This window comes from Mustela nigripes, chromosome 3 (genome assembly GCF_022355385.1).
Source record: "Mustela nigripes isolate SB6536 chromosome 3, MUSNIG.SB6536, whole genome shotgun sequence".
Lineage (NCBI taxonomy): Eukaryota > Metazoa > Chordata > Mammalia > Carnivora > Mustelidae > Mustela > Mustela nigripes.
The window spans coordinates 164,672,743-164,688,894 of record NC_081559.1 but is presented as its reverse complement, the minus strand read 5'-3'; the positions used below and the strand labels follow the sequence as shown (position 1 = coordinate 164,688,894).

The window sequence follows — 16,152 nt, the reverse complement described above, 5'->3', positions numbered from 1 at the left end:
CGGAGGAGCGCGGGGCGGGAACCAAGGCAGGCGGGCCAGGTGATTACCGATCGCATGGATGAGCGCGGGTCCCGGCTGGCGCTCCGTCTGGCGGGTGGCGGCGCCCGCTAGCCTGTGCGGTGCGAGGCCGGAGTCGCGCTTCCGCCGCCCCCCTCGCCTCGCGCCGGTGTGCGCTCAACCAGCCCCTGCCCCCGGGAAGGCCGCCCGGCGCAGGGCTCTCGCGCCGCCCGGGGTGGGAGCTGGCGCGCTGCTGAGGGAGGGCCGGAGGGAGGGAGCGCGGGCGGGCGGGCGGCGGCGGCGGCGGCGGCGGCCCCTCCCCTCCCCCTCCCGCCGCCGCGGAGCGCGCAGGGAGCAGCTGGGGGCTCGGTGGCGGCGGCGTCTGGCCCCAGCTCCTCCTCCTCCTCCATCTCCTCCTCGCTCCCTCCATCTGCCGTGGTTATGGCCAGTCGCTGGAGCACAAAAGAGTCTCCGCGGTGGAGGTCTGCGTTGGTCTTGCTTTTCCTCGCCGGAGTGTACGGTAAGTGTCCGCGTCCCTGCGCCCCGCTGACCGAACAAAGCTGGGGCGACCCTGGGCCCCGAGGCCTCCAGGGCAAGGGGTTCCCCGCGAGAACCGGGGAGAGACCCCGGCCGCCGGCGGGACAAAGACCCGGCGAGGGCTGGATGCCCCGAGGGGTGTCCACAAGGGAAGATGCTTTCGTCCACTCACCATCTCCGGACCCTAGGGGTTGTCTGAGAGGGGTTTGGGCGTCCCGGCCGGAGCGAGTCCCAGTGGAGCGAGGGGGTGGCGGGCGCACTTTCCCGACCTGGGCTGGAGGGCCCCTTGCACAATCCACACACACAAAGATGTATGACTGTGTGAGAAGGAAGAGGAGGTCGCCCTCGCCGTGGTCGGGACGGTCCTGCCGCCCCCGACCCTGCCGGCGTCGGGAAGTTCTCTCCCCAGAGAAATTCCCACCGTACCCAATCCCCCATCTTCTCCACTCCCTGCAAAAGCAGCCCGCTGCTCTCTCTTCCCACTCCTGCCCCTCGGAGGCCGAGGCTCCGTGGATCCCGGGCGTGCTGGATCCTGTCCCTTCCCCAGAAGCAGCACGCGGGAGAAGGCCAGAAAATAGTTTCCAGCCCCACCTCAGTCTCTCCCTTAGGGCGTAGATGTCTGCCGTGACTCCGAGTTCATTTGTCATTTCATCCATCATTGGCCGCTAATGTTGTCACTGTTGCTTCGTACCAGTCTGTGGATTGCGTTGCATGTACTCCTTCGAGGTTCAGAGACGGCTGAAGCCTGTCTGCGAGGACTAAGCTTTCCATTACCACAGGGTCTATACTAGAGCTAAATGGAATTAATTAGCAAGAGCATTCATTGTTTTGAGACTTGAGTTCCACTTCTGACTTCACCGATCTTAGTTTTTGAGCGAAACACGTTGAAAAGGTGTCTCAGTGAACACAGTTAACCTTTACTCTTTAGAATGGGGTTTTGATATCTTCAGAAGGAAATAATTAGAAGTTACCCTTTTCACTTAGAAAACGTCTAAGTCCTTTGCCACAAACCCTCCATCCACTCATGGTGTGGTGATGGGAATTAAGTCAGCACGTGATTCACCAGCAAGCATTACTTCTTTTGAAAGAATTTATCTGTGGAACTGAATGATGGTAACTTTGAAAACCTGAGAAATTACAGTCAATGTATTTAATGAACATAAATTAACACTTACTGACAACCAAAAAATAGTTTTTCAGTGTGATTCAAAATTGTACTGCTTGCTGCCTGACCTGATTAACATATTATTTTTGTTTGTTCAGGGTAGAGAAAGGTTTAGTCCACATTCAGTGTGATCATTGCCAGTGGTATGCTTGTGTGTGATCAGAAAACCCTGTGCATGACTTTTGAGTGTTAGTTGCATCAAGTGGCTGGGATCCCTACTTGCCTGATGACTTGTGGGTTTGGGTCTACACCAGAGATCAATAAGCTATTATGTTGTTTAGTCTAGCCTGAAGGTGGGTATAATTCTGCTCTAGGTTTGGTGTAATGGCCCAGAAGAGAGAAGAAGGCAAGAAGGCATCTTTAATCTAGGGTGATTCGAAGTGTCCTGCTTTGTCCTGTGCTACAGTCAAAATTGAATCTTATGATGTCTGATCAGAATGAATAAGTAAATGAGCTCTTTTAGCTCTTTCATTAAAACCTGTGTCATTAGTGTTTGAACTAGAAGTCTTTTTGCCTCCAGGGATAAGAAGCTGTGAACCCCGTAATTTGTCTTGGTACATTTTTTTGTACTTGTACACAAAATGACTTTCTGGTAGGTACTTACCAAAGATTTATCTTTTTGGAATTTGTGTTCAGTGAGGAATTGTTAGGAGGCAAAGAATGAAACTTCTCTTCCAGCCCTGGGGGGACTTTGTAATAAAACTAGCAAGTAATTGTGCCAGGGTTGATGTCTGAAGCCACAGCAAGTTTCAAAGTATAAGAAAAAAGGAGGTAGTGAGGCAGGCAGAACATTAAACTATGTGAGCAGAGATAAAAGGTACCCTTCACCCTGCAACCAGAGAAATTCTCTTTATAGCTGCACTTTTGTCCTCTTCTGTCTCTCCAGCCAAATGTGGGTTTATATGAGAGAGGGGAAAAAACCTATAACAATGTAGGAGATGTGCTTCTATAACAGTAGTGGGGTTTCTTTAACTGGAATATGCACTAGTTGTGAGGACTGGTAGAAGCGTCCTGACAAATATTCATTACCTTAGACCTTTAGAACAGATACTAGCTATAATTTATGAAACTGTCCCTTATGCACCAAAAAGTGTTATTCTTTTTAAATGGCCTCAAAAATAATTAGAAATCTTCGTTAAACAACTTAGTATTCAAGGGTGCCTGGGTGGGTCAGTCAGTTAGGCTTTAGATTCTCGATTTCAGGTCAGGTTACGATGTCAGGACCAGGAATCAAGCCCCACATTGGGCTCTGTGCTTAGTACAGAGTTTGCTTGTCCCTCGCCCTCTGCTCCCAGTCCCCACGTTTGGGCTTGCGTGTATGCACTCTCTCTCCCTCAAATAAAACTAAGGAACAACAGCCAAGTGTTCATAGTAACACTTAACATAGACTGAGTGAAAAAATGCAGGTTGGCCAATATTTAGGCACTTCCAATCCTAACTCTTCACAGAATGACTCTTAATTCATTAATGGCAATATTAAATGGCAACAAGTTCTGTCTTGAATCTTGGAATCTTTCATACATCTTTTTAAAAGATTCTGTTTATTCTGGTGTTCATGTTCTTCACATGGCCATTTCAGTGGTCTATGTACGTGACTATTAAATGTGATCATTTTAGTAAAATAGTGTGACTTTCACACTTCCACATTGCTGAATGTCAAAGCTTTATGTGAAATCAAATTGTGATATGAAATATAGTTAATATTTTTTAGAAGTTGTTGTTCAAGAACCAATAATTACCTTTCAAGAGCTGCTGTATCTTAGCTCCTGTGACTTAACTATTGTGCCTAAGAGTTAGTAGAAAGTAGAAGTTGACCTCTGCTTTTGAAAGTTTGAAAGGATAAAAACATTAGTGGGAGGATCTATGAACTCGCTTGGGCATTGTTTTAGGCCTCCTGTAAGAGAAGGTGTTTCTTCCCATCTCACATGGGGGTGTCTGGCTTTTGCAAGTGCATGGAGATTTCCAAAATAGTCTCCTGGTCAACAGAAGGTGTTGGTTGGTTGGCTCATCTCCGAGCCCATAAGTTGGTGATCGTAATAGTTCCAGTTGCTTATCCTTTTCCACTTCCGTTTGTCTCCCAGTTCATTGCTTTCTGACTTTTTTTTTTTTTTTTGGCTGAAATCCACCCTTAAAATACATTTTATGTTACTCCCAGTATACAGAACAAAACAAAGATTATGAAATAATACTCTTACTACCTGTGATGAACTCCAACATTTTATGTTCTATTTATCCCTCCTTCTCACCCTTCCTTTCTTCATTTGCTGGTTAAACTCATTAGTTTTGGACCCACTAATAGATTGCAGTTCTTAGTTTGAAAAACACTGCCCCAGATGAGACCTTCAAATGTAATTTGAAATGTTTGTGGTATTGAAATGTTTGTGGTATATATATGTGTGTGTGTATATATGCACACACACACATACATATATATATATATATATATATATATATATACCACATATATATATGCACACACACACACACACATATATATATATGATCATTTTACAATAGCCTTGGAGAGTTGCAGATGGTTAGTTTCTGGCCACTTGGTGCCAGAGCATTTGATAGCAGTTAAGAACTCTTCCTGGCATGCACTGACTGGACTGTGATAAAATTCTTCTTTAAACTGGTATTCAGCTAATTATAGTCAAAAGTCTTTGCTATACACAGTACTGTTCTAGAGGTTGTGATAACATAAAATATTCTTTTTATTCTTGCATTTTATATCTAATAGTGAAGCCTTTCCCCATGAATTTTATGGAACATTCAGCAGCATTTTATAAATTTCCAGTTTAAGGATAGACTAGAAGTTCCAATTTTAGAAAGGTTGTAGAAATAACTGGAACATGAGAAAAAAATCTAAACCAGATTCCAATTACTTCTAAAAAAGTCAAGCTTGATTACATAAAATATGTTGAATAAAACTGAATTAATTGCTTAACATAAACCCTTCTTTGGGTTTAGAATCTAAATTATATCCATATCCTGATGACACTATGAAGGTACACAGCACATTCTATAAAATTCTAAGCGGTTATCAGGCAGAAAATATTAAATGTCCGCTTTCACAGGGCTAGCTACATTCTAGGAAGAATATGGAGGAGATTTGAATGATGTCTGATAAATGATTTAGAAGGTTCCTAGAAAGTAAAATCTCTGACAAACACATAAAAGTGATGTCAGGCTGAAAAGTGAGCAGCAGTTAAAGAGAATGGAAAGAAAGGACTGACTTTTGTGGTTAGACAATTTAAAGCTTATCAAGAAATTAAGGGAACAGTGAAACCTTTTTGTGTTTCTGATCTGAGGTGTTTTTGTAGTTGAAATTTTTTCTTTTTTTTTTTCCTTACCTTTTATCAGTGCTGTTACAGTTTAAAGAATGAAAGGTAAAAGAGGGGGTAAATAGATATAGAGGAGATTTACATAGATTTAAGCAAACAGAAAATGTTTTTATTCTAGAATGAGTTTTAATCTTGTTCTTGCTGCTAGTCTTTATAAGTAAATGATGGTTGTTCTGAATTTGGGAGTTGAAGTTGAGTAATGACCTATAATTTCCAAGGTTACCTTTCCCTCCTGTTTCTTCTGTTTTTCTCCTCACCCTCCCCTACCACCACTGTTTTTGGGGGGAAGAGTGAGTGATAGATATACACTACTTTTTCCCATTTTCTAAAGCACAGGATTAAATTCTGTTACCAATCTATCTGCTCAGTTACATGTCATTATGCTTTCTAGCAATATGTAACAATAGGTGTATATATAGACCTATCTCTATATTTTTAGTTTCAATACTGAATTACCCTAAGGAATTCCCACTGTCTAAGCTATAGAAGGAAGGGAAGAAAACTAACATCTATTAAATTAAGTGCAGATACTGTGCTTGGTCTGTATTCATTGCCAGTTAATCTTTAGTGGGTCCCATTTGGCAATCTTATAAGGTATTTGTCCCTTTTCTATAGAAGAAAAAATCTGAAGCTCAGAAAGGTTGTGACTTATCTAAGATCAAACCACTAGGAAGCAGTAGAACCAGGATTGCAACCTAATCCTGTCTCTTCACTCATTCATTCTGTTCGCAGATGTTCATTGAGCACTTGATTTTATCTGGCACTCTGTAAGGCACAATAACCTGATGAACGTCATAAGGTTGACAGTCTAGTGAGTAAGTTATAATAATAAGAAACCGATAAGGGGCACAGATAGTGAATAACAGACACAGGGTGATTAGAGGAAGACTTCTTTGTAGAGTCATTTGTAAGACCTAAGTGATGGCTAACCATATTATGATTGGGAAAAGAGAGCCTTGCCCTTGGGAACCATGGAAACATGTGAAAGACCCAGAATCAGGAAAGTGTTGATGTGGAAGAGCTGGTGTGTCACAGGTAAATGAGTAGACCAGTGCAGCTGGAGCACAGTGGTCATACAGGAGAGTGGCAAGATGAGCCATGTTAGGCGGGAAAGAGCTCAGGGCTTTGGAAACCATGGAAAAGAGTTTGGATTTATTTAAGTGTAACTATACAGGGAATTTAAGTGCTCACAATAGGATTTATGGGTTGAAAACAGTCACTTTTGCCCACTGTGTGGAGGATTGTTGTGAAGTAGACAAGAATAGATATGGGATGATCAGGTTTGGGCTGTGATCCAGGTGAGAGACACGGGAACTTGGACCAAGGTAGTAGTCATAGTGTGGACAGAAGAGTATGGATTGCCTTTTTGATAGAAAAGAAAGGGATGTTTCCTCTCGTCACAACAGGGAAGGGAGAAAATACTGGTGCCAGTGTACTTAGGTCTATTAAGTTTCAGGGTGGGAAGCTGGAGCTTTCCCAAAGTACTACGGCATGGAATCAGGGGAGAGTGATGAGAAGGGAGGAGAGGTAGAGGGTGATTTGCTTCTATAATTCAGTGGAGGACTTTAGACCCTTAGGAATGTAAGTTTCTGTTATTGAAGCTAGAAAAGGGAAAGCCAAGAACACTCAATGCAAGAAGGAATATTGTGTTGAACAGCTGTACAACGCGTGACAAGAATGAGGATTTCGGTTATAAGGGGAGAGGCTTAACGAGAGTCCTGTGGAGAACTCGGTTCTAAGGACTGTCATTTTTGTCGGTGAAATAAGTATAGAATGTAACTTTCTACAGTGTTCTAAGAGTATTTCAGGCAAAAGGAACAGGTAGAATAGACGTTAGATGCTTTATATTAAGTGGTCAATTAAAATGCTTTATATCTTAGAAGCGACAAGGGTGTATTGGTAGATTAGAAAGTTTCTGAAAAGTTTAGAAAAAGCAAGTGACCTTTTTACCTTTATTCCCCTGGATTGCATAGTTTATTTACAGAAGATACAACTTTAGAAGGTCCTGAAACCTCAAAATAAATGAAGCTGACAGAAGAGTTATCTAGTTGACTCTTAAATATGTGATAACTGACTGCCCTACTAGTATCAATTTAATGAAGAATTGAAATTGTTTTACACTCACATCCATTCCACTCAATGAGAGTAACTTGATATCTACCTTTAATTCACTTATATTTCCATTTCTAGAGAAATGGGGAATGGTGCTAATCTTTTAATATTGAATTGATTAAATGGAGCACAGTACCATGTTTAGTAGTTGGGATTTACCTTTTAAACATAAGTAAGAAAGTAAGCCTTTTCTTATCTGACTTAATTTCATTGATTATTAAAGCATTATTTAGGTTTTAGGTTAGTAAGTTGGGGAAGGTGAATCTTTGTATCCAGTATATTCTAAAATAGAATTCAATTCCTTGAATTAATACCTGTTCTAGTGACACTAGAATCTTTTACCAAGACTAAGAATACAGAACACCTTTACAGAAAAATGCCTTGCTTAAATCCTCAGAATATCTGTGAAGTAAGTGTAGTGGAAGCTGCATTTGAGAAGTGATTTTGCCTAAGGCTCACATCTCTCTACTGCTGTTCTCTTTATATAGAGCCCCATCATTTTGTTGTTGTTGTTGTGTTTTGTTTACATTGTTGTAACAGCTCCCAACTAATCTTCACTCTAGTCTTGTCCAGATTCAGTTACATATATGACAGCAGTCAGAGTGGCTTTTCTAAAGTACAGGTATAAATATGTAATTTTTTCGCTTAAAACCCAACAGTAGTGCCCTGTTCCTAAAACACAGGCATAACTCACTAGGCCCATTATGATCTGACTAGTTTTTCCTTTGTCTCGTTACTTCCCTTTACCACTCCCCTATCCTCTACTATGTCTCTGCTATACTAAACATATTTCTCTTATCTCCTGGCCTTTGCACACACTGTATCTTCTGCCTGGCTTTACCTTCCTTTTTGTATCACTTTCTTTGTTAGGCTAACTGCTGTCTGTCCTTTGGCCTTCCTTTAGTTGTTACCTCCTTTGGGCAGTCTTCCTTAAAAGGTGCCCCCTCAGGAGCATCTCAGACTTCCTTTTTTTTTTTTTTTTAAGATTTTATTATTTATTTATTTATTTGACAGAAAAAGAGAGAGAGAGAGAGATCACAGGTAGGCAGAGAGACAGGCAGAGAGAGAGGAGGAAGCAGGCTCCCCGCTGAGCAGAGAGCCCGATGCAGGGGCTCCATCCCAAGACCCTGGGATCATGACCCAAACGAACCAAAGGCAGAGGCTTTAATCCACTGAGCCACCCACGTGACTCGCATCTCAGACTTCTTATATACAGTATTGGTATTGGTCTGTTTTACTTCTATTTCCCCATGTAGCAGCACTGTCCAAAATACATAATGTGAGCTTCAAATGGAAGTCATGTACATAGTTTCAAGTTTTCTAGTAGCCATATTTTAAAAAAAAGAGACAAGTGTCATTAATGTAAATTTTTTAACTCACTAGTGTATATCTAAAATACTGTCATTTTGACATGTAATCAATAGAAAATAATTACTGAGATATTCTGCAGTGTTTTTATATTAAGTCTTCAAAATCCAGTATAAACTTTATACCTATAGCCCATCTTAGTTAGACTCACCACATCTCAAATGCTTAATAGCCACTTTGGAAAACAGTATCTGTTAAAAGTTGAATGTAAACATGCCCTGTGATCTAGCGGTTCTACTCCAAGGTATAAACTCAACAAAAGTGGGGACATAATGTGTACCAAAAGACATGTACAAGATTATTTATAGCATCCTTATTTGTTATTGTCCGAGATGAGAAACAGCCCCTCTGTCCATCCCCAGTAGAAATGGATGAATTGATTATGGCGTATTAGCATAAGGGAACACTGCGCAGCTGTAGTCTTCAAACTTTGAGGTCTCAGGTCACCACAATGAAATTTAAAATGACAGTAGGAAAGCCATTATGTGTTACCATAAATAACATACATTAAATAAAAATATGTAAAATGATAACTATATTTTCCCAGACAAAAATTAGTGAGAAGAGAGGCACTACTATGCATTTTTGCAAATTAATGTCTGGTTTCATAGAAGACCACTGATTTCTCATGTCTGTATCTGCAGTGTCTGTTGTGACATGTTCTGCTTGAAGTATAGGAAGAAGTCTTGCCTCACGTAAATGGGTTACTGTAAAAGGAGAAGTATTTTAATAGCCTTTTCAGATAAATGTGAATATTCTTTGATTCTGCACCAGAACTTGACAGGTACTTGTTGTTGTTGTTTTTAAGTTTAGTTGCAACATGGAATCTGAAACCATATCCCAGTGAACTTTATTCTGTTAAACCCTGAAAGGATCTTGGAGATTCCCAGAAATCAACTGACCACATTTTGAGAATAACTTGCTTATAAAGTAATGAAAAAGAACCAATGACTTGTATTGTGGTAACATGGGTGGATTTCACATGTTGAGCAAAAGAAGTCAGACACAAAATTATAAGGTACTGTATGGTTACAATCCAAGAAGTTAGAATACAAGGTGAGTTGTTACCTATTGGCAAGAAGCAGGGGACGTTGTGATTGAGAGGATTGTTTAGTAGGGTAGCTTCTGGGCTGCTGGTCATGTGCTGTTTATTGACATTAGTGGTAATTTACACGGATAAAGTGAGTTTTCTGGTGATGGCTCATTGAACTGTAAACTTTCAATTAGTGCAATTATGTATATGTCTCAATTAAAAGTTAAGTAATAAAATTCTTTAAAAGTAAAACAGTATTCCCTAGTAATATCTATGGAAGATTTTCTGATCATTTATATTCTCTCTTGTGTTCGGCTTTTTGCTTTTGTTTGATTTTTTTTTTCCTTTGGGTTTGATAGTTAAAAACTGTTTTATAACTTTGTACTTTGGAAAATTCCAAACATATCCGAAAGTAGAGAAACTAATGTAATTAACTTGATATACCCAATATCCAGATTCATCAAATTATCATTAAATGTCCAGCCTTGTTTTATTTAGACTTGTACTCACTCCCTAAACACGAATGATTCTGAAGCAAATCCAGACATCTAATTTATTCATATTTTACTGTGTATCTTTAAGATGTAAGGACTTAAAAAACCTCAATACCATTATCGTACTTAGAACATTAATAATTCCTAATTACCATCAAATATCTATCTGTGTACATATGGCCCTGGTTGTCATATAAACATGAATTTTTAGACACTGAATCAGGATCCAGATAAGGTCTATACTCTGCAGTTGTTGATATTTATTAGATCTTTAATTTAATGGTTCCTGAACTCCATTTTTCTTTTTCTTTTTTTTTAAAGTGTGATATTTGCTATAGGTTTCTGTTATTTTTAATCAAATTAGATATTTTCAATTCCTATATTAATAAGTTTTTGAGAATAAGTATTTAATTTTGTCACATAAGTTTTTTCATTTCCAGGGTGATCATAAGGTATTTATGAGAGCAAGAGGTATGCAAGTGAAACCTACCTAGCACAGGGCCAGAAAATACCTAAATATGTGAGTTCCTTTATCCATGAATGGAATAAATTACATTCATGTGATTCCTAATGTTCAGCTATTTTTACATTTATGTAATAAGCCATAGCAAGTTGGTATGATGTATTTTATTTTAATCTGCTGGACTACATTTAGTAATTTTTTTAGACTTTGTGTTTATATTCATGAAATCAATACATTGTCCTAAATTTTTTCCTCCCTCCACTTCTTTTTTTTCTCTCTGCTATAAACTAACCTCCCCTCTCTTCCTGTCTGATTATCAGATCTAATCCCTAATCTGTTAGTACTTTAAGATGTACTTGTAAACTCTTTTGTTTTTGTTGATTTCAGTGGTCAGTGTAAAAGATTTTATTATTTTAGTTCTTATTATTTCACTTTTTAAGATTAGGAGAGTGTTTGTGAACTGTATAACAGGAAAGCAACAGTGAATAGCTTTGTCCTGCTGACAGGAGAAATGTTTCATTCCTAGTGTGGTTAAACTTTATCTCATTTAGCAAGATAATAGAGATGAGCCTATAAGAAGTAAATCCCTTCTTATGAAAGGACCTTAAATAAGCCAATTAGATACCATAGTAGAGATGGATTCACATCTGAAGGATAGGAGGCAAAGCAAAAGTTTTTAATTGGTGAAATTGAATTTCTCAGTTTTTTATTTATTAATTTTGCTTTTGGTGTCATTTCTAAAACTCTTCATCTAATCCCAGGTCATGAAGATTTTCTCTTATTTTTTTCCTAGAAGTTTTATTTTTATTTTATACATTTAGATGTAAGATCCATTTGAGTTTTGTTTTTTGTAAAGTACAAATTTTAAGAAGAAGCTCCATTTTTATGTAGGAAAACCAGTTCCAACAGCATTCGTTTAAAAGACTGTCCTTTTTCTATTGAACTACCTTTGCACTTTTGTCAAAGATTAAGTGTTTATATTTGCATGGGTCTATTTTTTTTAATAACAATTTTACATAATGAAGTCCAACCTTTTTAAGTGTATAATTCAGTTTTTTTATATGTTCACAGAGTTATCCCAAGTATTACCACTATCTAATTCTAGAATATTTTCACCAGAAGAAAACCCTGTGTATTAACAATCACCACCACTTTTCCCTTAACCCCGCACCCCCATTTGGCAACCACTGATTAACTTTATTTACATCACTAACAATTTGCCTATTCTGGACATTTCATGTAAGTGGAATCATACAATATGTGATCTTATATGCCTGGCTTCTTTCATCTAGTTTGTTTTCATGATTCAGTCCATGTTCTACCACGAGTCAATACTTCATTCCTTTTTATAGTCAAATAGTATTTCATTGTGTGGACAAACCACATTTTGTTTATCTACTCATCAGTTGACAAAAATTTAGATTGTTTCCACTTTTTATGAATGATGCAGCTATTAATATTTGTGTACATGTTTTACCATGGACATTTTCCAGTTCTCCTGTGTATATGCATAGAGTGGAATTGCTGGGACTTTTGGTAATTCTGCATTTACCTTTCCAAGGAAATGCCATATTGTTTTCCAAATGGATGTACAACTTTACAATCCTACCAGCAATGTGTAAGAGTTCCAGTTTCTCTACATCTTCACCAATGCTTGTTATTGGCCATCTTTTTTTTTTTTTTTTTTTTTTTTTAGGATTTTATTTATTTATTTGACAGAGAGCGAGAGATCACAAGTAGGCAGAGAGACAGGCGGGGGGGTGGGGAACAGGCTCCCTGCTGAGCAGAGAGCCCAATGCGGGGCTCGATCCCAGGACCCTGGGACCCTGACCTGAGCTGAAGGCAGAGTCTTTAACCCACTGAGACATGCAGGCACCTCTGGCCATCTTTTTCTTACAGGCATCTCTATAGGTATGAAGTGATATTTTATTGGTATTTTATTGTGACTTTTTTTGGGCATTTTTCTAATGTTGCAGGGCTTTTTGTTGGTTGCGCCCCCCCCCCCCACTATTAGCCGTTTGTGAATGTTTATTCAAATCATTTGCCATTTCTTTTTTTTTTTTCTTTTAAGATTCTATTTATTTATTTGACAGACAGAGATCACAAGTAGGCAGAGAGGCAGGCAGAGAGAGAGGGGAAAGCAGGCTCCCTGCTGAGCAGAGAGCCCCATGCAGGGCTTGATCCCAGGACCCTGGGATCATGACCTGAGCCTAAGGCAGAGGCTTTAACCCACTGAGCCACCCAGGTGCCCCCCTTTGCCATTTCTTAATTGGTTGAATTATCTTTCTATTGTTGAGTTGTAAGACTTCTTTATATATTATGGATATTAACCCCTTATCAGATATATGAAAGGATAACACATGAGAACGTACTATTCTATTTTGTGCATGTTTGAAATTTTACAGAATAAAGCAAAAAAAGGAGGTATTAAAATACTTTGCCAAATTAATTACATTAAAATTTGCATCACCATTCTTAACAATTATTTTGATTTCTTGTTTTCTTTTCCCTCTCCCTTACCATTTTCTTTGTCCCATATTATTTTTCTTTAAGTCTTTAGTTAGTTTGATTTTTTAAATTTTGCTAAAGTACTTTCTTGAGTTGTATTCTCTGTCTTCCCAAGAAACATGTGTTGGTGTGTGTGTGTGTGTGTGTGTGTGTGTGTGTATTTAGGTGTACACAGCTGGAAATTTTCTTTTTTTTTGTCTTCATACTGAAATAACGGTTTGACAGGGGGAAGAGGGCATTCACGTTCCAGTGTTTTCTGTTCAGAACTCTATCTAGAATTACTTTATCATCTTTTAACTTTAAGTTGCCATTTTGATTCTCATTCCTTTGTTCCTTTGGAAGTATGTAATAATTTCCTTTTGGAGTTTACAGTTTTCACGAGTATGTGTTTAGGTGTGTATCTTCAGTCATTATCACTGTTTGGTATTGGTAGTGATTTTATCTGAACATATCTAGTTGTGTTGGAAAGGTATTTTAAGAATAAGTTGTATATGTTATATATATGTATGCATATGTATGTATGTGTATTTTAACTCCATTATCCTGTAAATTCTCTTTTAGAACTCCTCTTAACTGAATATTACATATCTTGGCCTTATCTTTTTTCTTAGAGTTTTATATCCCTGTGTTTTTGTTCCTGAATTTAAAGATTGTTCAGTTTAATCTTCTAAGTTATAATTGCCTACAATATAATTGTCTATAATTTAGAATGGTTTGTGATTCTTCATATAGTCTTCTAAGTGATAATTGTTGTATGAAATATAAAATATTTGTCTTTACAAATAATTTCCCTTTTTTGTAATCACAATTTTGGGGTTTTTCCGATTAGCTCTGGAACTGACATTTGTCTCTCCTGTGAATTCTCTTACTCTCTACCTGCCCTTTCCCCTACTCACACCCCCACCTCTGAGATTATGATAGGAATTGTGGGTCCTTTTCTCAGAAAATAATCCACAGAACCACATTCACAGAGAATTTTGTATATGATAACCTGTGATTCCAGATCTCCTTAAAGCTCATTCATGACCCCAATAGTGCCGTTCTTGAACCGGCTGCATTGGTAACACCTGGGAACTTCTTAGAAACTCAGTATCTCAGGCCCTGCCCCAGATACTCAATTAGAATCTCCATTTTAACAAGTTCACATAATCAGTAAGTGGAAGAGCTGGGATTTGAACCCAAATAGTTTGGCTTTATAATCTATGCTCTTAATCATTATGCTCTACTGCTTCTTTGTAGTTTTACTTAACAGACCTCCCTAAACTCAATGTTGCTTATATGCAAACTGATTAATTTATGATACATTTGCTCTTTTAAATTCATTACTGGAGCTCATCTGCTTGCAGTGCTGATAGATGAGCTACACATACCAGATCATTAGTGTTTTCTGAATTAATTTTGGTTTGCTATTAATTGAGATTTCTAAATGGCAAGATGCTGGATTATTGGTTTTATGCTGCCTACCCTCAAAGTTTGCTATGAGCCTATTAAATAACTTCAACAAATACTTTCCACATAAAATGTTCATTTTCTTCCTTCCTCAGTAGATGGATAGAAGAGAGCTTATAGAAATGATAATTGGACAACTAATAAAATTAGAAACAAAAAATTAATTTTAATTTTACAAAGAAATCCCAAATAAATATCACATACTAATTTAATAGTAAGTGAAAATCAACTTCTGTTATGTTCAGTAAAGACAGAAAAATCAACATGTAGTTAGGGTGCAATGAAAAGAGCATTCATACCTGACTGGTAGAAATGGTACTCCTTGGCTGATAATTTTATTGGTATTACTTGACATGGATTTGGGGCATTTTTTCCACATCACTTTTCCTCATAAACTGTTCCCATAATGTTGAACCCAAGATTGTCTGCAGTTTTGTCCACACTTATCTATACCTTAATAGTCACGCTTTTATAATATTTATCTTAATTTTTTATTGTTTTCCTTGTGGTTAAGTCATAAAAATAGAATTACTGGGTCAAAGGTTGGAGTATTTTCAAATCTGTTCAAAAATAAAAATAATACCCAATTTAATTGAGTGCTTATCATATGCTAATCATGGCTTTAAATGCTATATGTATATATTATATGCTATATATATTAATGACTACATGTATTTTATTTTTCTGTGTAAATTATGTTTCAAAGTGAGCAAATAACATTTGTTGAGAAAATTTTTGCAGAATTAAAGGTAATGAATGTATAAAGAATATTTAGTCTATAATCATTAGTGTCTGTTGACAAAACTATGAAATTATTAGACAGGCGGTTAAATGGGAACCCTACAATGGAGGAATCAGGTTGCCCTATCTATACGTATTGATTAATCTCAGTCTCGTGAGAAGTAGGGCAAGCAGATAGTGTGTGCCTCCTAATGTGATACCTATAAAGGATACATACAGCAGAAGATCTGAAGTACTCCAGCCAAAAACACACTGAACCTGTGTCAAATCAGCTGTCTACAGCAAGGGTTGGGAACCGTGGCCTTGGAGCTAAAACCAGCCTGCTGCCTGTTTTTTGTTTTGTCTTGTTTTGTTTTCTCATAATGTTCAAATGCAACCAGTCTGGTGCATTTAAGTATTGTCTGTGGCTGCTTTCATGCTACGGTGTCAGAGTTGAGTAGTTGCAAAGGTGATACAGTTATGAAATTGTACACAATTGTACACTGTGTGACCCACAAAGCCCAAAATATTTACTATCTGGCCCTTTTACAGAAAAAGTTTGCCAGTCCTTGCGCTAGATGAGCAAAGTTAAGTGACACCAAAAGGAAGTGTCATCGCAGAATAGCAGCCTCTTAAAGGACAACTGATCTAGTTTCTGAATCCAGTCCACTATGGAAAGTAAGGGAGTATCACTCTAGATTAAGAGAGACTTAAACACACCCAATGAAACATTGAGACTTTGGTTGTATCCTGCTTCAGCTGTAAAAAAAACATTTGTGAGACAATCAGAAAATCTGATTATGGCCTGGCTAGATTAAATGATACAAGAGTTATTAATTTTGTTAAAGGAAAGTATTGAAGTTGGGTGAGAGAGTATCTGTCTGCATCTTTAGAGATGCGTATTGAAGATGCATATAGAGGTGAAATGATACGTGGCATGTATTTTAACATACTCCACACAA

General features: G+C 38.2%; 1 protein-coding gene across 2 annotated transcripts in view; it reads left to right on the top strand.

Moving 5' to 3' along the window:
* The first annotated feature begins 303 nt into the window (after positions 1–303).
* The window catches only part of LRP12 (LDL receptor related protein 12), a 71,969-nt gene continuing 56,120 nt past the window's right edge, over positions 304–16,152 (top strand). For both annotated transcript variants that reach the window (XM_059395027.1, XM_059395025.1), the window contains exon 1: positions 304–517. In XM_059395027.1, the coding sequence (XP_059251010.1) occupies positions 439–517 (79 nt within the window). In that variant the 5' untranslated portion in view covers positions 304–438. The remainder of the gene's footprint in view (positions 518–16,152) is intronic.